This window comes from Engystomops pustulosus, chromosome 4 (genome assembly GCF_040894005.1).
Source record: "Engystomops pustulosus chromosome 4, aEngPut4.maternal, whole genome shotgun sequence".
In the NCBI taxonomy this organism is placed as follows: domain Eukaryota; kingdom Metazoa; phylum Chordata; class Amphibia; order Anura; family Leptodactylidae; genus Engystomops; species Engystomops pustulosus.
The window spans coordinates 84,700,115-84,724,259 of NC_092414.1; the positions used below are offsets into that span (position 1 = coordinate 84,700,115).

General features: G+C 42.6%; 1 protein-coding gene across 3 annotated transcripts in view; it reads right to left on the minus strand.

Moving 5' to 3' along the window:
• POC1B (POC1 centriolar protein B) overlaps positions 1-19,427 on the minus strand; it is a 44,547-nt gene extending 25,120 nt beyond the window's left edge. Inside the window, exons 1-8 of one of the 3 annotated variants that reach the window (XM_072146535.1) lie at positions 19,327-19,427; positions 13,994-14,078; positions 12,808-12,979; positions 10,590-10,769; positions 7,915-8,022; positions 6,018-6,133; positions 3,636-3,769; positions 2,353-2,421 (exon numbers count right to left, since the gene is read on the minus strand). In XM_072146535.1, coding sequence (XP_072002636.1) covers positions 2,353-2,421; positions 3,636-3,769; positions 6,018-6,133; positions 7,915-8,022; positions 10,590-10,769; positions 12,808-12,953 — 753 coding nt within the window. In that variant the 5' untranslated portion in view covers positions 12,954-12,979; positions 13,994-14,078; positions 19,327-19,427. Of the gene's footprint in view, positions 1-2,352; positions 2,422-3,635; positions 3,770-6,017; positions 6,134-7,914; positions 8,023-10,589; positions 10,770-12,807; positions 12,980-13,993; positions 14,079-14,449; positions 14,580-15,919; positions 16,078-19,326 lie in introns of those variants that run through there. The other 2 variants (XM_072146533.1, XM_072146534.1) reach the window with 2 other exon arrangements.
• Between the last annotated feature and the right edge of the window lie 4,718 nt (positions 19,428-24,145).

Here is a 24,145-nt window from a genome sequence, read left to right on the forward strand (position 1 = left end):
TCCGGTTTTGAAACGGAACCGGTTTGCTTGTGGGATTCTCAACTGAGGCTATATAGGTGGAGGCTTTTCTTTCTTGCAATTGTTGATTTCATGTCTGGTCGCAGTGATTTCATGTCTGGCCTCAATGTCATGAAGGGAAGTCATGAGGGATTAGAGTTTGGCTCCTGTTGCCTTTTAAAGCGGGACCCGTGTTTAATGAGAATGACCCTCATAATATGTTTCAATATTCCCGATTGGAAAGCCTGGGAGGTGGTGTCGAGTTGGTGGTCAGTTCGAAACTGTCGAGAGACACTCTTAAGTTCCTTCACGCACAGTGGGTCTAACAAGAGAGACTCATTCAGCCGCCATTTGAAAGGAGAGTGTCTGTCTGGCAGGATGGATAGAGTGCATAAGAATGGAGCGTGGTCCAATGTGATAATTGGCCCTACGTCGGAGCTTATCGCAGAGAGTAGGTGGTTTTGGACAAAAACGTAGTCTTTTCTACTATATGAATGATGCATATTTGAGTAAAAAGTATAATCCCTATCCTTTGGGTAATGCAGCCTCCAAACGTTGCATAATTGCATAGAATAATAAAACGCATAGAGTTTTTCTTAGTCTGTTAAGTTTGCCATATGACACCGAAGATTTGCCAGGATGTGTTTAACAGAGGGTTGATAGCGAGATTGAAGTCACCACAGAAGATGAAGGAGCCCATAGCGAACTCATTTAGGTCATCTAAAGCAGTGTTTCCCAACCACCGGTCAGTGGAACACCTGGTACCGGGCCACGGCCGGCCTCTGTAAAAACCAAAAAAAGACAAAAAAAACCCCACTCACGTAATAATGCACTGCTCGTTTGAAGGCGAGCGCCACAATGTCATCGATGTCATCTAACAACAATAGGACCATGCGTTAATGCGGAAGAGAAGTGAAGGAATAGAAGTCAGAGGAATGAAGAAACTGACTATTTTATCAGGCTGCTTTTTTTGGACAGAGTTTGGCTGGGAAAGGGGACATTGGAAGCAGAGGTTGTGAGAAGCTAAAGGAAAGGGAACATAGGAGGAAGGCATGTTGTAGGAAAGGAGACAATTAAGTGGGGGGGTACTTCTTCAGGAAATGAGACAATATAAGTTAGGCACACAGGGAGTTATGGTGGGACATGCAAACATTCATTTTTGGCTATGAAACTATGACACCAGACCACATACCCCCACCCACAAGTCCCTGGAAAAAATGTATGTATACCGCCGCTTCCTGGGCAAAACAAAGTTGGAGACCACTAGTCTAGAGCTTTGAGAGGAAAATTTCCCTGATCTATATTTTGGTCATAGACATTGGTGAAGGTGAAAGTTAAACCCTGGATGTTACAGCAAAGGAAAATGTATCTAGCCTCCGCATTCAGCTTTGTATCCAAGACTGTGCACTGTGTAGATTTGTGTATAAAAATGGAAACCCCCTTGGATTTACCCAACTGGTTCAGGCATTGGAACTGCTTTTGATGGTGGGCATTTGTCTGTCATAAAGTGGGTTTCCTGGACGCTAAGTATTTGAACCCTATGTTTATGGTAGGCGTAGAGGGTAGGTCTTTGGGGTGAGTCAATATCACTTGACCATTTCCAGTCCTGGCATGGAGCGCAGAGGGGAAGCCCCATCGATATGTGATGTTCCCATCACAACAATGCCTTGCTGGAAGTTGTAGACCTAAGTGAGGCTAAAGAGAATTCTAGAGGATGTGTTGAGGAGCAGGTGAGAGACGGTGGCTTTGTGTGATTTGGCTCTGCTACATCATTAACCTCAAAAAGGTTAGGGTTGAGAAATATGGAAGCAGATTGTATGTGAGAACACTCACCAACGAAACCGCCCAGCCCCAGATGCACAATACTCCAGGAATGCTTTTTTCCCAGGTAGCAAATACTTTGAAAACGGATGAGGTCGGCACTCGTTAATAAATAACTGTGAATCCTTTGCTTTTCTTACCATGGACCAATAAAGGATGAGTGACCTCATCCGTTTTCAAAAGTCTTCGAGAAATATGCAGGCTATGTGAAGTGAAATCAACCTTGCTCCTCATCTACCCCCCCAGGGGTTCTCCTCACCTTCAGTGAGGGGCTGGGGTATGCAGAATCAATTGGATCTTTATCACCTCCATGATTGCAACAAAGGACATCTTTAGAAGTGATATCCTATCCTATGGATAGAGACATCAGTGGAACATGTATAAAGACATCTAAAAGGGTACTGTGTGTGGTTTGAGGAGGGGGGTGTCTCTGGTGACTGGCATATACTATGCAGAGAAGAGTCCACTCTTGTATACATTTTGATAATGGGTGCATAATGCATTTTTCCCAGTATGGCAAATTTAGTGACAAACCTGAGAATCTGTTCCTCCAGAAGCAAACTGTTCTCCATCTCTTGAGAAATTGACAGACAAAACAGGCCCCTGCAAATAAAGACAAATCATATACTAAGATGTTCACAATATAAAAATACATTAATATATATTAAATGATAAATACTGTATATTAAGAAAAATAAAAGGCAATAAATACTACAAATATGTTAACTCAAGAAAATGCCTACACAGTTTATCATCATAAAATGAAAAGATTTAGATGTATACAATCCATATCAACATCATAGTCTTCCATACACAATGCTGCAGCATAGACATTCAGGGAAAGGTAATTGCATCCAGAGTTTGCACAATCATATTTCCAAAATGATATTGCACAAAATAATAAAGTAACCTGCAACAACAAGTACATCTGCTAATTCTGTCAATGAATAATAAGCACTCAAAACTATGAAAACTAACAGTGTACTATTTAGTAGTTTATTTAAGTGGTATTTCCACGAAGACAAGCTTCTCCAATTCATTGTTATTAACAAAAATACAGCATTACACAGATCCAACCTGTCTCTATCAGTCCTGCTATACATAATTTCAGTTGCCCCTAGACACGACCCTGTAACATCTGACTTGGGGTTAGGGACGCCATCTTGGATTTCTGTGTGACTGCCATGCTGCTGAGCTCCTCCCTCTCTGCACTTTAGCCCGTGCCCCTGCAGTCAAGGACAGAGCTCAGTCACAGATACACAGAATCTGAGTTCCAGATACTAGTACAATGTTTAGAAGGTAAATGATAGGGAATATAAACCTGTACCCTGGTAATCTAACCACATTGTCAGCTCAGAGAACTAGATGTAGGCACGTTTAGGCGTTGCCTTCTTCTGGGGGTGGTGAAGAAGGCAACACCGAAATGTGCATTGGGGGTCAGGTCTGTACACAGGTTTCTCTTTTGCGAGTACTGTGATACAACTTGCACTTTGGTATTATAGGTTTTCTGTCTCCTGGTATCCTCATGACATTTGTACTAATGAACTACACAATATTGTGTTCTTTTGTAGACTTTGAGGATGCCAGGCATACTTACACTCTAGAGATATCTAACACCTCCCACATTAGTCATTCTGGGAAGTTTATTTGGATTTTCCTGGGTCAGTCTGGTTTTCGCTGTGGATCTGATTCCTTTCATTTTTTTTTTTTTACACGTTTTTATATTTATTAGATTAATAAAGTATATTTGGCATGAATTTGTATTAGTTTGGTTTTGGCACTTCCATCTATAGTTAATCATGAAAATAATCTGTTACCTGGTGCCCATGAAGAGTGTACAGTAGTCTTCCCTCCAGCAAGTCCAGCACCTTCACTGTACCATCATTTGAGGCAGAAAGGAGGAAGTTTCCGGATGGGTGGAATGACAGACAGTTGACACCTGCGCTGTGGACTGAGACACAAGACCCAGTTAGGTTTTGAAAACATTAGGGGTAATAAGCGATCCAGTCACATACCTAAGGTTTGGTTAGGATTTCCTAAGCACCAGAAGGGAGTGTGGGCACTTCCCCTGTCCTCATATTATTGCACCGATATCATGTGAAGCCGAATCTCATTAACATAGCATCCAATGCTACCTATAGGACAGACCTCCAGGCATCAGAACCCAGGAAGAGACTTAGGTAACTAATCCCTATGTGGAAGAGTGATCTCTAAGAGTGACTCTCTGTTGTTTTACGTCACCAGGGGTGGCTGGGGCCACTGACTGGGTGCAGCTGGTCCAAACAATTCCATCTGGCAAACCAGCACACGCCCCAACACTGGAACCAGAGCTTTGCTGATTTTCTGCATTGAGTCCCAAGATTCTCTACAAACTGGCACACACAAGATACAAGGCTGAAACGGTCCTGGTGCATTTAAAAATTACAACAAAAGGAAAAAGAATATTGTTGCAGTATTTGTAAACAATCCAAACATTGATCAAGTTGCACAAATCTCTAATATGTATTGTCACATTTAGCTCACCAAGCCTCCTCCTCTGCTCAGACAACTTCTGCCTGCCATGCCCATCTCCTGTCCAAGTGCCCCATACAACACTGATACAGGGGACGGGTGGGCGTAAGTCAGTGATGGCTAACCTATGACACGCGTGTCAGTGCTGACACGCCTAGCCATTTTCAGTGACACGTGGCTGCCGGAGAGTTAAGTTTCATCCTCGGCTCCTACACGGCCAGGTGAAGTAGCCGGTAGGCTGAGAGATTGTCATGCACTGAGCTCACAGCACTTCCTCCTCCTCTTCCGAGCCGGCCCCTCCCCTTGTGTGAGCTGTGCCTTGTGTCTCCAGTCAGCACAGGTATCATCCAGGGGCTCAGCACCAGGAAAGTTGACCCGACCATTAACTCCAGAAACTCCTCTGCAGCTCCTGATAGTTGTGCTGGGAGGAGTTGTTGTGGTAGGTCACCTCTACACTGACCATTTCCACAGCAGGGATGAGGGAGAACAACCACTCTCATCATACATACAAGACATCATACAGTGAGTAATGTCAGTGGACTGCATGATAAAAGTAATCTGGGCTTGTGTGTCAGTTTTGTGACGTACAAGCCCTGAAATAATCACAACGCCTTGCAAATCGTCAGACATTGCGATTATTTTGCTCCTCGTGACTTTCATGACGAAGTTTGCAGGTTACTAAGCATTTTCACACGTGTCTGATTGTAACGTTCTATTACAATGTGCGATTTGCACATTGTAATAAATAGATGATGTGAAAAATCCCCAAATACTGCCATACTAGAGTATGGCAGTATATGGTAGGATTAATCAGACAACCTAGGGTTAAAGTACCCTAGAAGTTAAATAATTATACATATTTGTTATTTAAACTATAAATATCACAAAATTATGTTTTTTTTCTCAAGGTGACACACCACCCAAGTTATGCTCGGTTTTTTGGCGAATTTTGACACACCGAGCTCAAAAGGTTGCCCATCACTGGCGTAAGTTGTCGGAGCGTAGCGAACCGATGCGCAGGAGACTGAAGGAGGAAAGTACAGGTTTATTTATTTTCTTAACAGCCCCCCCCAGCCCACCTAGGGAATTCCTAGTGGAGCATCTATGGATTTAAGATTCCAGATGCCTTTAAAGGTGGCCTTAATTGGAAATCTCTCCTTAAGGAGAACACATACTGTCTGACCCTAGTCAATAGCCTCTCAAACAGCCAAATCAGTTACCTATGCTGTAGTGAGGAGACCCAACCTGGAGGAAACAGTGCTGTCTACAGTTGGGAGTCTGTTCCTTCTGGAATAGATATACTGGATTGGTTTAATTCCACATCATGTTATTAGACTTCTTGTAGGTCATACGTGGTGTTAAGGGGGCTGCCTTTCAAGGTAGCAAAAGGAGGCATTGTTTTCCATTTAACACCTTGGAAAACGTATTTGCATACTTCCCAGAATTCCCTAGTGGAGCATCTAAGGCTTTAAGTCTCCATACGCCTTTAAAGTGGCCTTAATTGGCAATCTTTCCATAAGGAGAACATCTACTGTCTGACCCGAGCACATACATGGAATTTCACATCGTAATCAAGCATGCATAAGAGCCAGTTATTTTTTTTAATCATTTAGTTGTTGTGTCAGAAAAAAAAACTATGCTACAATCTTATATTCCCAAGGTAAGGATATCCACTATAAAAGTGTTACCTTGATAATGCTGCAGTAGTTTGTTCATGCGAATATCCCAGACTTTCACTGTACTGTTAGATCCTGCAGAGGCGACACACGTTCCTGATGGATTAAAGCTCACATAATTGGAATGCCTGGAATAAATGTTACAAAGTTCTTTTTGTAAGTACAACATATATTTATAATCCAAATATTCTACAGTGTTACAAAGTTCGCTGTGGTGTGACGGCACATCAAACGTTGATCCAAGACCCAAAATGTAATCCAAAGCATTAGCAACTAATCAGCAGTAAAAGGCAACGTGTCACCAATAAACTTAATGACAGGCCCCCATAGAGCAAGATGTCAGAGAAAGGGAGAGGAAATAAGGGAGATGCCAGACCCGCATGCATAACACATGCCCCTTGTGACTCGCTGCTCCTTCTCTTGCAGGATGCCCGTTAGGTATACAAAGTTCATTTTCTTATGGATAGGAATTATGCATTTTTTTTGCTAAATTAGTGTGGGAAATAGTTCGCATAGTGCTATGGGAACAGGTTTATTAGAAAATCTGGTGACAGGTTCCCTTAAAGGAAACCTACCACATGAAATAGTAGGTGTAAGCTGCAAATACTGAGCACCTGCTCAGGGTGAGCTGGTGCCGGAGCTTATTTTCGTTATTGTCATAAACCGCTGTATCACAGTTTAAACACTTTTTAATCTTTATATCTAAAGCAGCTTCGGCGCACCAAGTTCACGACCGTGCGTGCGCCTACATAGGAAGTGCCGGAGAGCCGGTGACGCCACGTGCGAACGGTCGTGTGCTTGGTGCGCCGAAGCTGCTTCAGATATAAAGATTAAAAAGTGTTTAAACCGCGATACAGCGGTTTATGACAATTAGGCTACATTCACACTAACGTATGGGGGACGTATATACGGCCGACGTATATACGGCCGATATACGTCTCCCATACACTTCTATGGGCGCACGGCACCCTACGGGAGCGGTACGGTGCCGCACAAGTGTGGCACCGTGCCGTTCCGTACCCGGGAAAAAGATAGGACCTGTCCTATCTCTTCCCGTAATACGGCGCCGTGCGCCATAGGTTGCTATGGAGAGGGGCGGGGGTGAGCTGCGCTCACCTCCTCCTCCTCTCCCCGTACACTGCCGTTGCCCGCTACGGTACAGTACGGGCGGGCAACGGCAGTGTGAATATAGCCTTATGAAAATAAGCTCCGGCACCCTGAGCTGGTGCTCTGTATTTGCAGCTTACACCTGCCATTTCATGTGGTAGGTTTCCTTTAAAGTGTCTCTTACTAGAGCAGTTCTCAAGCCTTTAAAAAGCCCTAGTAAGCGACTAAATGAAACAAAGTTCTTCTCTTTGTTTGATTATTTGGAACATCTGCATGATTAATTTATTTTAATGGTTTTGTTGTAACTATAAAGTATTTAATAAAAAACTAGTCTTTCCAAATACTCAAACACGGTAGGACCATAATGATTCTTTTCAAATGATGCTAAATATTACTTTATAAGAATGGAGTTTGTCCATTCATGTGCACATGGAAGCCTATACAAATGAGATTAATATGTATTTTAATAACTTTCATTTGGTGTGAGGATTATTAAGAGAAAATATACTTTATAAGAAAGCATTAGTTGTGCTTATTGTAGGAAGTTTATAAATAATAATGCTGTTGGATTAAAGGCCATGCCTTGTTGGATTAAAGGCATTTTACTTTAATACCCAAGCATTACAGAATGAGGCATGACATCACAAAAAAAAATCTGTTGCATTTTATTAAGAACTTATTAACATCAAAAATGCCAGTGTCCGTACATGTACAGCAAGTCAAAAAGTAGGGTGTTTCAAAGGGAAAAAAAAAAAATCACTGTGTACAATCTAAGATCCAGTAGGCTAAAAGCAATAATTACCCTTTGTAGTCCATGAAGGTGTTAATGCAAACTCTATTTGTAGTGTCCCAGATTCGTATAGTCTTATCATCGCTGCATGAAGCGATTAGTCTTCCATCTGGGGAGAATCTGTAATGAAGAAAGATTAGAGAACCCCAGAGAGAATGCCGATGAGAGAAATTACTTAAATTGTCTAAATACCCAACGGAAAAGAAAAACAGTGTGGAAGCATTGACATTGAACAGCAGGAAACCAGCGCTAATAACATATGTAAGTCCCAGACAGGGAGGTCAAAGCTGGGTGACAGCAGTGGTCACTGCATCGCAAGAGATCAACCACTCAAAACAAATCAATGCTTACAGAATACACTAAATAGCAGCAGGAATTGGGAAAAAACTACTAATCAGTGGATTACACAGAAATATATTGGTAGATTATAGGAGAGAAAAATTAATTCTGTATAAGACAGAGGCAGCAAAAATAGAGACCGAAAGAAATATTGCCAAGGAAAGGCAAAATAATCTACCGTATTTTTCAACGATACAATTGATAAAGAACTTAAAACAAAGTGTGGGCCCTCCGAGCAAGGTGGAGGGAGACGATTACCTAGGAAAATCCCATGGCAGATAATGTAAATCCTCTACTTAACCCACAAAGTAGTGCAGTGCCGCCATTACCACCGTTAAAAAAAAAAGTACACAAATCACGTATAGGTATGTGTGCACATGTGAATGTAGTACAGCTGGGTGTATATGTATGTATATTGCAGTGTGCTCTGTGTGAGTTGTACACAGAAATTATATATATATACAGTGCCTACAAGTAGTATTCAACCCCCTGCAGATTTAGGAGGTTTGATAAGAAGCAAATAAGTTAGAGCCTTCAAACTTCAAACAAGAGCAGGATTCTTTAACAGATGCATAAATCTTACAAACCAAAAAGTTATGTTGCTTAGTTAAATTTTAATAAATTTTAAACATAAAAGTATGGGTCAATTATTATTCAACCCCTAGGTTTAATATTTTGTGGAATAACCCTTGTTTGCAATTACAGCTAATAATCGTCTTTTATAAGACCTGATCAGGCCGGAACAGGTCTCTGGAGTTATCTTGGCCCACTCCTCCATGCAGATCTTCTCCACATTATCTAGGTTATTTGGGTGTCTCATGTGGACTTTAATCTTGAGCTCCTTCCACAAGTTTTCAATTGGGTTAAGGTCAGGAGACTGACTAGGCCATTGCAACACCTTGATTTTTTCCCTCTTGAACCAGGCCTTGGTTTTCTTGGCTGTGTGCTTTGGGTCGTTGTCTTGTTGGAAGATGAAATGACGACGCATCTTAAGATCCTTGATGGAGGAGCGGAGGTTCTTGGCCAAAATCTCCAAGTAGGCCGTGCTATCCATCTTCCCATGGATGCGGCCAGATGGCCAGACACCTTGGCTGAGAAGCAGCCCCACAGCATGATGCTGCCACCACCATGCTTGACTGTAGGGATGGTATTCTTGGGGTATGCAGTGCCATCCAGTCTCCAAACGTCACGTGTGTGGTTGGCACCAAAGATCTCAATCTTGGTCTAATCAGACCAGAGAACCTTGAACCAGTCTGTCTCAGAGTCCTCCAAGTGATCATGAGCAAACTGTAAACGAGCCTTGACATGACGCTTTGAAAGTAAAAGGTACCTTACGTGCTCGTCTGGAACGGAGACCATTTCGGTGGAGTACGTTACTTATGTGATTAACTGAAACCAATGTCCCCACTGCCATGAGATCTTCACGGAGCTCCTTCCTTGTTGTCCTTGGGTTAGTCTTGACTCTTCGGACAAGCCTGGCCTCGGCACGGGAGGAAACCTTCAAAGGCTGTCCAGGCCGTGGAAGGCTAACAGTAGTTCCATAAGCCTTCCACTTCCGGATGATGCTCCCAACAGTGGAGACAGGTAGGCCCAACTCCTTGGAAAGGGTTTTGTACCCCTTGCCAGCCTTGTGACCCTCCACGATCTTGTCTCTAATGGCATTGGAATGCTCCTTTGTCTTTTCCATGTTGACCATGTATCAGTGCAGTTCACAAGTTTGGGGAGGGTCTTAAATAGTCAGAAAAGGCTGGAAAAACAGATAATTAATCCAAACATGTGAAGCTCATTGTTCTTTGTGCCTGAACTACGTCTTAGTACTTTAGGGGAACCAAACAGAATTCTGGTGGTTTGAGGGGTTGAATAATAATTGACCCATACTTTTATGTTTAAAATTTATTAAAATTTAACTGAGCAACATAACTTTTTGGTTTGTAAGATTTATGCATCTGTTAATAAATCCTGCTCTTGTTTGAAGTTTGAAGGCTCTAACTTATTTGCTTCTTATCAAACCTGCTAAATCTGCAGGGGGTTGAATAATACTTGTAGGCACTGTAATATATATATATATATATATATATATATATATATATATGGTGTCTGTGTGTGTGTTGCAGAGATTTTTAATATTTAAGATTTCAAATATATTTTTCCTTTTTTATGTCCAAAAGTGCCTGCCTGCACTGAAGACATATCCCCTAATTTGTATGGATCTTCTTCAAGGTTGAAAAATATTTAACATTTGGGACGATGGGGAAAAAAAAAAAAAAGAGCTTTACAGGGATTCTGTAGAAATGAACTTTCACCACTACTGACTAGATAAAATTTTATGGACCATGTTACACCCATACCTTGCACATCGGACCCAGTTTGTATGCTGGGTAAGAGAAAAAAGAAACCTCTGATGATGGACGCTCCAGGCTTTAATCGACTTGTCATCTGATGCAGTGATTATGCTTTGGCCGTCATGTGAAAAATCTACACTGCGTACTGCTGCCGTGTGAGCCTTTAAAATGGTGGATTCTCCTTTGCTGAAATAACAAAACTACAAATGAATATGAACATTCATGCAAACAGATTACCTGAAATTATCATCTGGACAAAAGTGAATATTTCACTACGTGGCAATGGCGACATGCCTGCTGCCCTCATCGTAATAGGTCATGCTGCCATCCATTCTTATATCTGAAAAGTTGCCTTAAAAACGAAAAACGCTTTCAAGCATCCTTTAACTTCAGAAATGTATGGACTGTATCAAAATTACTAATATTAAACTAGGTTCCTGTCACACAGTTATAAATGAGGAGCTTAAAGGGCACCTACCACCCCGATTCTACCTATAAAGGTAGAATGGGTGGTAGGTGGATGGATGGGACGTGAGGATAGCACTTTTTGGGCTAATCCTCACGTCCCAGGCGTCTTTTACAAAACTTTATTACATCTATATGCAAATTTTTTTATGCGGCTACTGGGGCGTGGAGTAGCCGGACATGAGGCTACTAGTAGAGGCTACTCCGCGGCCCAGTAGCCGCGTTACTCCGCCTACCAGATAACCTTCGGCGCGCAGCTCCTGGTCGCTGCGCGCCCTCGTCCAGGTCCCCTGCGTTCAGCCTTCGGCTGCGCGGCCCCGGGGCCGGAACTACTGCGCATGCGCAGTAGCCGGGGGACTCGGACGAGGGCGCGCAGCTGCCAGGAGCTGCGCGCCGAAGATTTCCTGGTAGGCGGAGTAACGCGGCTACTGGGCCATGGAGTAGCCGCGACTAGTAACCTAATGTCCGGCTACTCCACGCCCCAGTGATTATGCTTTGGGCGTCATAAAAAATTTTGCATATAGATGTAATAAAGTTTTGTAAAAGACGCCCGGGACGTGAGGATTAGCCCAAAAAAGGGATATCCTCACGTCCCATCCATCCACCTACCACCCCTTCTACCTTTATAGGTAGAATCGGGGTGGTAGGTTCCCTTTAAAACTTTACTTCCCTGACTATACGTGGGTATATTGAGCAAAAAAAGAGAAACGTAAAATCAAGGTGATTATTTTTTTTTTAAGCAGAAAAGACTCACTGCAAAACATAATAGCATTATCTATAAAAGAATTGCACAGTGCGATACACACTTGTGGAGAAATGCTCTGCTTTTTTTAATAAAAATATTGCACCATCTCAATTAATTTTTATCCTTTGACGAGTGCTATGCCTCCGTTTGTGGCCCAAATTTTTTTTTCTTGCCCCAAACATACAGGCGTAATCTGTGCAATTCTTTTCAGCACCCAATGAGCCAAGTAGACACTCTACTGGCAGGAAGGTGTATTTTTCTAGGTCGGAGCCAAATTGTAATATTGGGCACAGTCCCAATTCTCAGGTGTGGCTGAAGGAAAAAAAAAAAAAAGAGAATGAGTGGAGCAAAACCAATTCAAGGATGAAAAAGAGTTGGAGAGGTCCTCTTCAGCAAGAAGGCACAAAGTGCTCGACAAAGGAATTGCATTTGTTTTTCTATGATATTTCTCCCCTTGGAAATACAGGTTAACAAACCAGTTTGCAGGTACTAAAGGAAAACCTATAAAAGTGTAAGTGAAGCTAAATGAAAACTTTGGAAGTGTGCCCAAGACACAATTTGTCCCCATAGGCATCATGTAAAAGCCATTACAATGGAAGACTGGAAACTACTTAAACACTGCTTTTTATATATTGAAAACATCTGCACATAATGGACATACAAGCCCAAGCTTATGTCACAAAATGACATATACAGGCGGCCCCCTAATAAAAAACACCCAACTTGCAGACGACCCCTAGTTACAAACGGATCTCTGAATATTGTTAAATTACTGTATTTGGGCTACAACAAACAGCCATAACAGTTATCACAGGTGTCTGCAACTAAATTTTATTGTTAATCCTGGTTCTTCTGACAATCCAACATTGTAAAAGAGACCAAAAAAAATTCTGTCTGGGATTACAATTATAAAATATACAATTCCGACTTACATACAAATTCAATTTGAGAACAAACCTTTGGACCTTGAAACTCTGGGACTGCCTGTATTATTCTTTCCTATTGGTTACTTACATGTTAGGTGTCCAGAGCCTTACAGTCCTGTCCTTTGAAGCAGAGGCCAGAAGGTGCCCAATAGGAGAAAACTGAACACTAGTCACAGCCTCTCGGTGCCCTATAAACCTGAAAGCGCGAGACTGAGGCTTGAAATTCCAGACCATGACAAATGCATCTGCTGAAGAGGAAGCTGGAAATATACAGAGAACGCAGTAAGATAACAGGTTCCATGTGGGTTGTGGGAGTAATAAAAATGTAGAAAAAGGATTCACTCTCTACGTAACTCTAAATCACAGGTAAACGAAAATGATAAACAAGCAACACTATTACATCTCAGCACCCCGTTTCCTGAAGGGTCTTCACTTCTTGATATCTGTGCTCTTTCATTTGAAAAAAAAAAAAAAAAGATGTCAAAATATGTCAATGATTGGGCTGTGCGTTCACACTGAGCGGCAGACTGCTCTATGAGGAACGATTTCCGGAGACAGCTCACTATGGAAAGCGGAGAAGTGAGCAGCTCCTCCTCCAGGCAGTTCACAATACATGTCTACTCATGCAGCCTTAGCCATTCAAGTAGGAGCCCGGATGGGCTCTGATCCTCCCCCCTTCACCCTTCAGCCTCTTTTACAAATTTTTAAATGTTATTTTTTGAACAAAAGGGCACATAAAACAAGAAGATAAAGACAATTCAGGGATCAGGATGCTCAGATGTAACAGTGAGTGATGCTGGTTTGATCAAGAGTAAATTTGGTGATGAATTTCCTTTAAGAATCTCAACACCCAAGACAGGAGGAATAACCATCTAGCACTCGCTTTAGCCTAGAAAAAAGGGATACCCTACCAGTAACATACTTATAGCTAAGGACAGCAGAGTCAGAAACACCTAAGCAAGTTACAGATGGACGTCTAGAAAAGGCTCTTAGGACAAAGGCTCAGTTTATGAGATCTTGTACTGGATCTAATTTCCTTCTTTTTTGGAAGATTCTGAGAACGTAAAAACAAACAATCTGTACTCCAGAAAAAAAAACTGCAAAAGTGTCCAAACCAAGACCATTGCAGAAAACCAGTCATGTCTGATCCTCAAACCCTATTATAGTGTATGTTGGGAACTTTCCCAACAAACTATTTTTAAAGAATAACTGAGACAAAACAGTCAGTGTCTCAATACACCACAATGCTGGGGGACATGAAACGTGAGGCGTACCAAGCTGTTTGTTGTCAGGACTGAAGTCAACACAGGTGACAGCATCTTTATGTCCTTTAAAATGGCGATTTAGGGTCGGATCTTCCTGTAAAAAAAAAAAAAAAACAATATTAATAATAAGACATTGCAAAGCCTAAACCATTCAAGAGTCAGCATCGGTGCTGTGGTTCATCCAGCAAACAAGGAGTCCTTGCATCAAATTTCATTATGATGCAAGGACTCCTATCCACTGCATTTTTGTGCTTTGTGTCTTCTAAAATATTAAAATAAAAGCTAGCATTTCCCACACTAGCCATGGTCGGTCCGTGCAGTGTACCGTTTCATGGACTGACCGAACTCTCAGGGACATGATTCCTTGCATCATATTGATATATATACTGACAATGCACTGGCTGTGATCAAGGGCCACCCACATATAATGTGAGTTCCTTCCCCTACTATATTCTCAAGACTTACCGTATCAAGGGAGCACACCCAAATCTTTATCTTTCCAGTACTGACGTTCTTTTCAGTTGCTTATCCAGACAGCAAAAAGGCCTCATGTATTTTATTTTTTAAGAAAGCAGTCAAAAAGTTAGATGTAACTAAAAATGGTACCTAACAGAAGTACTGCAGAGTGTATTGTATAAGGAATCAAGGTATTTCAAGTGTAAGTCCCGTAGAGGGACAGTAAACTAAATAAAGTTTTTAATAATAGATCATTTAAAAAAAAAAAAGCCTCCCCAAAAAAAGCGCTTTTCTCCAAAGGTAATTATATAGCAGGTTAAAAAAAATAGATGAAATTTAAAAACCCACAAAATGTGTATTGTCACGTCCGTAGCAAACTTGCCTAAGCAGTTATTACATTATTATAACCGTACTGTAGGTACATAAAATGTTATTTGCTAAATATAAGAAAATCTCTACATGTTTTGTGTCTCCTTAAAGGGGTATTCCCATTACATCAAATTAATGTAATTGTTTGTGTAATAAAATGTTCTACAATTTTCCAATTTATTTTCTGTATCAATTCCTCACGGTTTTCTAGATCTCTGCTTGCTGTCAATTTATAGAAATTTTTTGTGTTTATTTCCAGTGGACAGAAATCTGACCATGGTCACACAGGTGCACGGCTCGTTATATCACACAGCTCTGTGTGACCATGGCCAGATTCTGTCCACTGAAAGTAAATATAGAAGCTTTCCAGAAAACCAGATCTAGAAAACCACATGGATCTACCTATAAAGCTAGATCAGGTGGTTCAATAGGATGCGAGGATAACCCTAAGGGTGAAGACACACGTGGCGTTTTTAGGCCGTGTTTAGTGCGCTTTCAGATTGTTAAAAAACGCATGTGTTTTTTTGAAAATGCATGCGGTTTTTTTTTTTTAACTGACAAAAACGCCACAGCCCGATCCCATCAGTGTTTCTATGGAAACGCCTGCGATCGGGATCCGTAAAGAGGCTACTGGAGCATGGAGTAGCCCCACTGTGTAACCTCAGCTCCGACTACTCCATGTTCCAGTAGCCTCTTTATAAAATGTACATTTTATTAAAATATTGCTGGAACGTGAGGATTAGCCCTGAAAAGGACTATCCTCACGTCCTATAGCTCCACCTACCACCTGAAATACTTTTATAGGTAGATACGTGGTGGTGGGTTTCCTTTAATGTGTTGAGGGAATGGGTGAGGGAAATAACCAACTAGAAGTCCTTGTGGACCTGGGATTTAGTGCCCCAGTTGCCGTTGCCACTACCAAAAGATAAAACTTATAGTAACGCGCCTTGTACAAGGAGTCGTGGAAGTAAGTATACAGTGCAGCAGCTCCTAGCACCCCAGCACGCCGGATGCTGTGACACTACTGTAACCATACAATCCAGTACACAGCGCGTCTACTGCCAACACAGGGAACGCAGCTACAGCGGCCGCACAGCATCAGTATCTCACCAGCAAAGACGCCATCGATCGCACGGGGAACACTATTCAAAGCGACCAATCGACACGTTCCATCTCAGTCATGTGACCAGCGCTGGGTGACGTCAGCGGACCACGTGATTTCTAGGCTGGAGGCTTGTGAAGGCGTAACGCAGCGGCTAATGGTAGAGCCGGTAGTGACGGCTGCGTGTGACATCTGATGGTAGTTGTGTACGTAGTTCGGAGGCAGGGTATGAGCTGCGTGTAGTGTAGTGCGTTTCGTGTGTGTAATTCGGCTTCAGGTTTTTGTTCTCAAATATTTTTTTTTTAAGGTGTAATTTCCACTCCAAAATATTCCCCTGCCCCTTAACCAGGGGTTCGTGCTGTGCATTCCGGTTACATGGCAGGTTCCCTACAGAAAACAAATGTAGCAGCTGAGCAGAATTGTTAGCCTTGTGTAGTCAAATACAGCCTGACATTGAGGTGCATTCACACTGGGCATTTTGGATGCGTCGTAAAGCATACGTCAGGACGCTTGCGTTTTTAAATGTTAGGCCCCTTTCACACTTGCGTTTTTCACGTGTGCTTTCGACGCGCAGAACTTGCATTGCACTCTGACCCATTTCAGACCTGCATTTTTTTCACACACACACGCGTTTTTTTGTTTTTTTACGCCCGTTTAAATCTCGGCATGCTCTACTTTTGCAAGTCACGCGTGTGAAAAACGCACCATACAAGTCTATAGAGATGCATCAACTCTGCATCGCATCGCACTCTGAGAATCATGCAAGTGCAATGCGTTTTTCACGCATCAATTGCCATAGAAAAGATAGAGCTCAGTCCTGAGTCCTTTCACACGCATTACCTGTGCGTGAAAAACGCATTGAAATTGCATTGAAAACGCGCATGAAAAACTGAGACACTGAACAAACTGTGACTGAAAACTGATTGCACTCTGATGCAAAATGTCAGTTTTTCATTGACCAAACTCTGACGTGATCTGCAACACAAGTGTGGAAGGGGCCTTACAATGCGTTTGGTTACACTGGAAACATTTTTCTTCATTGCTGTAATTCTAAGCAGCTGTGTAAACATTTTCACTGCTGCTTACACTTCCAGCAATGAAGAAAAACGCTTCCAAAGTAGCCAAACGCATTGTACCATTTAAAAACGCCATGTGTGAATGCAGTGGAAACAACCAAGGTTGTTAGTTGCACTTAAAGGGGTTGTCCATGTATAGAAAGCTTTACCAGGTTAAAGTAAAAAACACTGATAAGGGGACCAATACTGAACAACATGGCGTCTGGAGAGAAATATGATATCTCTCACTCACTGATAAGTTCCCCATTTACCACTACAGAAATGGGAGTGATTAATACAGAGGGGACATGTCTATGGTATTGACTGCACCCCTTTATCTGCCAGAAGGGGACAAGTCCTGAGTTCTGCTGCCTGGGTGTCAAGTGTCCCTGCGACTCCTGGCAGCAAATGGGAAACTACCAGGGTAAGTATAATATGGGTGTAATATTGCCTCCCTCCTGTGCAGGGTGTGCCAGATTACTGAATACTGGTGCACCCCGAACTGCTTGGGAAATCTGCACCTTTAACATAGAGCGTGCTACACAATTCTGTAGAGTTGCTGTATTAAATGTGTACCAAATTCCGACTAAGCACTAACATGTCACTTTATTTGCACATTTTTTTCTGTCTTTTCGGACACTGTGCAGTTGCAACACGAAACTGCCGCCAACACTTCTTAAATACATGTGCAAGCTCCAAACAGTGCAAAGTCACACAGAAAACTGGTGCAGCCAGAATAATAGATCTATAGATACCTTGCCAGAGCCACATCTGCAGCATAAGTAACTCTCCCATAGCCATAACTTTAGGGTACATTCACACGGCAGTATGCCAGCATGCTCTATCTTTTCCCGGTGTACGGCACAGAATGGTGGTACCGTAACGCCGCCGGGCCGCCATTGCCGTTTATTGGAACATATATGCGGCCGCGGACGGCCGGCTTAGTGGGGCCTTAGGCTGCATTCACACGTTGCGTTTTGTTTGCGTTAACGCATGCGTTTTCAAATGCATCACAACAGCTGAGAAGAGGAACTTTGCCCAATTACATTGCTGTCAACATTGAGTTTACACAATATTAAAGGAAACCTACCATTTAGAATGGCAGGGGTAAGCTGTAAGTACCGAGGACCAGCTCAGGGTAAGCTGGTGCCGGTACTTACTTTCGTTAGTGTTATAAACCGCGGCATCGCGGTTTTAACACTTTTTAAACTTGAGAGCAGGAGAGGCTGTGCGTGACCGTGCGTGCGCAACATCTCCGCTATTTCCTATGACGCATGCAGCTCACCAGCTCACCCTGAGCTGGTGCTCGGTACTTACAGCTTACCCCTGCCATTCTAAATGGTAGGTTTCCTTTAACACGTTGGTTTGTTAACACCATGTTAATATCGAGTTAACACTTGCATTTTGTAAATGCAATGTTGACAACAATGTAATTAGGCAAATCTGCTCAGCTGTTGTTACATGTTTTTAAAATGCATGTGTTAATGCATAAAAAATGCAACGTGTGAACGCAGCCTCAGGAATAACAATTGATACTTCATACTTCATATGATAAACCAGATGTTTATTTAAAAATAAAATAGAATGCACAAAAAAACAAACCCTTCCTCAGATCTTTAACCTGAAATGTGTCCTGTGTATGTTGTTTTTAACAAACACGGCTCAATATATGAAGTATGTGACAACTATGAGCGAAGTGTCCATGATTTATTTTTTTTTTAATTATTATTATCTGACTATTGGGAAATTTCTTTTACATCTAGCCACTTCTATTCTTGTGTGACTCTTCACTTCTGCTAGTAGGAGACTAGAAGGTCTCATACCTTGATCGCACCTTCCATACACTGCAATATGACGATGCAAGTACGGGTGACTATGGCAGGCCTTGGGTCGACGCATCGGCACCCCGGATTGTGGAGAGCATTGGATGAAATGGACCTCAGAACGTGTAATGGTTTAAACAAGCGTGGTTGTTGGTATACTGAGGGCCAGTATACAAATTAGGATCAAGCACTCTGGTATGTTTCAATATGCATTTAATATCTTCAAGTTACGAAAATACAGCAATGACATAATAAGAACTTGCTACTACCCTTACCAGCTCATTTTGATGCAATGCATCACAACTTGGCACAGCTCAAATTTCAGGTTATTGAGCACGTACCCCCATTGAGGAAGGGGTGGTAACAGGATCCAGCTGCTGAAAAAGCGTGAGGCATACTGAATCCACACCCTGGAAACACTTGAACCAAGAGGACTTAAAGGGGTTGTGTCACCATAGCAGATAAACATACTCTAGCTCAGTGCACTGTAAGCTATAATTTCACCATTTACATCTGTTAGAAAATATGCAGCCTTACTGAGTTATCCTGATTCGAGCTGACTGCTGGCTCCCCCTGCTGGTAGCTGTGTCCCGTCCTGCCTGCCTTCTCCCCTGGCCGAGTCTGCGCAGAAGGATTCACTTTCTGCTCCTCAGTTTACATCTCTGACTGCAGATTCCTCTGCTGCCTCACACTGAAGGAGACCAGCTGACAGGGAGCAGCCAATGGGAGAGAGGGGGAGGGGCCAAATGAGCTGTGTACCAAGTGCAAGCTGTTATCTGCACTACATGTGTCAGTGATAATACCAGGCTCCTCCAGTGCAAACAGGGGCACATTAAAGGTAAATACACCAAGGATTACAGAGGGTCCATGCAGAGCACAGTCTGCCACTAACATGGCTGTAGCTCTAACATAGTGCAGTGTAGCAGCTCTACCCTCCCCCCATGTAGCCACCATTAGTCAAAACAAGTAAAAGATCTGAGCCCTGACCTCACTTCATGTCACTCATGCCCTGCAGCCCCCCCTGTAAGTCCTGACTACTGAGTATCCATCTCTACTACCCTGCTGTCCTGCAAAGGGGCCCCTTTTCCTGACTAGCAGGAGAGCATCCAGTGGTCAGCAACATGTGAGTGTCCATCTATCTATCTGTCTCCTATATCTATCTATCTCCTATATATATCTATTTATCTACAGTAAGAAAACATCCGAGCAGCACTATCAAAACAGAAAATGAGTAAACAAAAATAAAAAGCGGGTGCATGCCTAAGAGGGCCGGGCATCAGGTCCTTCAATTACACTCACCGGCCACTTTATTAGGTACACCTGTCCAACTGCTCCAAGGCATGTAGACATGGTCAAGACAATCTCCTGCAGTTCAAACCGAGCATCAGTATTGGGAAGAAAGGTGATTTGAGTGCCTTTGAACGTGGCATGGTTGTTGGTGCCAGAAGGGCTGGTCTGAGTATTTCAGAAACTGCTGATCTACTGGGATTTTCACACACAACCATCTCTAGAAAAAACATCCAGTGAGCGGAAGTTCTGTGGGCGGAAATGCCTTGTTGATGCCAGAGGTCAGAGGAGAATGGGCAGACTGGTTCGAGCTGATAGAAAGGCAACAGTGACTTAAATCGCCACCCGTTACAACCAAAGCAGGCAGAAGAGCATCTCTGAACGCACAGTACGTCGAACTTTGAGGCAGATGGGCTACAGCAGCAGAAGACCACACGGGGTGCCACTCCTTTCAGCTAAGAACAGGAAACTGAGGCTACAATTTGCACAAGCTCATCGAAATTGGACAGTAGAAGATTAAAAAAACGTTGCCTGGTCTGATGAGTCTGGATTTCTGCTGCGACATTCGGATGGTAGGGTCAGAATTTGGCGTCAACAACATGAAAGCATGGATCCATCCTGCCTTGTATCAACGGTTCAGGCTGGTGGTGGTGGTGTCATGGTGTGGGGAATATTTTCTTGGCACTCTTCGGGCCCCTTGATACCAATTGAGCATGGTTGCAACACCACAGCCTACCTGAGTATTGTTGCTGACCATGTCCATCCCTTTATGACCACAATGTACCCAACATGTGATGGCTACTTTCAGCAGGATAATGCGCCATGTCATAAAGCTGGAATCATCTCAGACTGGTTTCTTGAACATGACAATGAGTTCACTGTACTCAAATGGCCTCCATAGTCACCAGATCTCAATCCAATAGAGCATCTTTGGGATGTGGTGGAACGGGAGATTCGCATCATGGATGTGCAGCCAACAAATCTGCGGCAACTGTGTGATGCCATCATGTCAATAAGGACCAAAATCTCTGAGGAATGCTTCCAGCACCTTGTTGAATCTATGCCACGAAGAATTGAGGCAGTTCTGAAGGCAAAAGGGGGTCCAAGCCGTTACTAGCATGGTGTACCTAATAAAGTGGCCGGTGAGTGTAGATAGACAAAGGGAAAAAAAGGCAGCACACACCAAGCCTTGAGTAAGGCTCACTGTTTGGAGCCGAAACGTTGCTCTTTCACATGGAATAAATCCACTAAGGTATTTTTTCACTACAATCTGGTGTGCTGCCTTTTTTTTCCTTTGTCTATATCTATTTATCTATCTCCTAATTTATCTCCTATGTATCTATCTATCTCTTATCTATCTATCCATCTCATATCTATCTATCTATGTATCTATCTAACCTATGAATCACAACCTATGAATCTGAGGCACGGAGGAACCCTGGTAACACCCCATAGAACCCTTCAGGCTCGTTAACATCTTTTTAAAAGTTGATATTAGAAGGAAGGAGGCCATGGATGACAAATATAAGAAGATACCACAGTCCCGGTGCCTGGATCTATGAGTAATGTCTATGGTTTATCAGGATGGATTAAGATGGTAGATTTCCTGTAAGGGCGCTGTCACATGGGACCTTTTGCTGCGTTTGCAAAAAATGCACCACTTTTTCATTTGCATCACTTTCTTGAGGGGTCAGTTTTTACGACTTTCACTGTGCGCTCCAAATAACACCTCTGCTTTATTCCCACCCCCATAGTGTGTGTATATATCTATCACAAGTTGGTCCTAGCTCATATTTAATTTTTTTATACGTGTTTGAAAAAAAGTATAGCTTAGCTGTTATTAGCTGTTAAATGTCACATATACGGTGACAAGGATTGAAAGGTGAACGAAACAGTATCATGGCTTTGGTGGAGGAGACATGGCGTTTCTTTAGCAGAATCAGCTGTAGTAAGTGTAGGGACTACTTTAACACATCAGGTGGAAGCAGACTCTAAAAGCAGTGATGTAACAACGGTGGAAGGTCAATGACAGAGACGCCTGCAAAGCATTATGTGACTTGTGGTTGAACTGCCTCTGTCAGTGCTGTGCATGAGCCTGATAGGCCCCTCCCACATCTGCTTTTCTGTGATACAGAATAGATGCTGCACGAGCATCAAAATAACAAATAAAAAAGTATTTATAATTTCAGGTGACCATTATGAATAGATTTTTGAAATATTTTAACCTCTTTGGGAGCTTTTTGAAGTAATTAGTTTCGTGGCATAACCCCTTTAATAGAGAATAAGATGTACACAGTTTCATCTAATTCCCTTAGTGTTACCATGTTCTGTGCGTAATGTGACTGTATATGTTATATATTCTAATTTCTTCTATCTTTTTTCTACAAAGACGATAGAATACGTTCGACTTTAGTGATGGGTAAGACCCTACACATCGAACTTAGGACTCTTTCACAATGAGCACTGCTTACTCCTCCCATCTTCATAGCAAACAGTGTACACTACGTTGCCACACATGCCGGCAGGTCTCTATCCAAAATTTTCAACATAGATGCAGGCAACCTTGGCACACGGAAAAACTTGTTTCGTTTGGCAGTCATCCAGGATTGCCGAACCTCGGCCTGTTTGGCAAGGTTAAGGGCAATTTTACTAATCTAATAGCCTCTCTCTCTAACAATCCCAAAAAGGCTCTTCAATAATCTTCACTCCTTACTAACACTAAAGGTGCAGCCACCTGTCACAGACATTGGGGCTGGAGATCTGGCAGCCTACTTTAACGCCTTAACAATGTGTGAAGTAATAGTTCGTCAGACGTTGGCTGTGGGTGTATGGAGAGGGCTCACGGGCTCAGCGCTCTCCATAGCTCCTAAGCGTTTGCTACATATTGCAGCAAACACCGGTAACACCCACGATCGGTGCTAGCCCGTCCATCACCGCCGGGAAAGCTGCCATCTTGGTGAAGATCGTTGCTCCCCATGACGTCACCTAAAAACCTATAAATTCAAATCACTCCCTTTCCATTTCGGTTATCCAGGTAGTATAATTCTGTGAGTAACTGTGGTATTTTTAGTTGCACAGTGTGGGGCATGTGCTGAAGAGGAAGACATGTCACCTGTGAGGTACTAGAGCCCACTTCTGCCTGTGTCAAATCAGTAATGTACTCACAGATTACCTTCTAGTGTGAGACAGCTCTCAGCTTGTACTGTACATGTACTGTTATATTCACTATGCGTCCATAGTGAGCCAGCATTGTGCTGTGGCATTATTGTCATCAGTTATTGTAATGGTTTTCAGCCTTTTCTTATTGATAACATTGGTGTTGTGACTTCACTGTGTGTATTAACCCCCTTTTCTGTGACATTACCGGGTGTGTCTATTAATCCCATGTGCTGTGACATCACAGTTTGTGTGTATTCACTCCATGAGCTTTGACATCACTGTGTGTATTAACCCCCTGTGTTGTGACATCACCGTGTATGTGTATTTTTAACCTCCCATGCAGTGACATAACTGTGTGTGTATCAGCCCCCTGTTCTGTGACATCACTGTGTGTATGTGTGTATTAATCCCTGAGCCTAATAAATTCCTAAGGGGATGGCCTACTTAATGATTTATTAAAGGAGAGCACTGCCTAATGAAATAATAAGGGGAGGACCTACCTAATGAAGTACTATGAGGGAACCCTGCATAATGCATTATGGGTGCACAGTGTGGTCAGTTGTGGAGTGAAGAGTATATATGTGGAAGGGGGGAGGGTACAGTCTCGGTTAGAGGAAAAAAAATATTTGTGTGTGTGTGGGGGGAGCACAGTGTGGTCAGTTGTGGTGTGAGGTATATATAATTATATAATGTATGTGAGGGCACAGTGTGGTCACTTGTGATGTGAAGAGTATATATATATATATATATATATATATATGGGGGGGTACAGTCGAGGAATACATGTATATGTGGGGAGCACAGTGTGGTCAGTTGTGGTGTGAGGGGTGATATTATTATTAATGATAGACTTTCACTTGCTTAGAAGTAGCCATATAACTCTTCTCAGATTGAGAGGCATCAACAATGG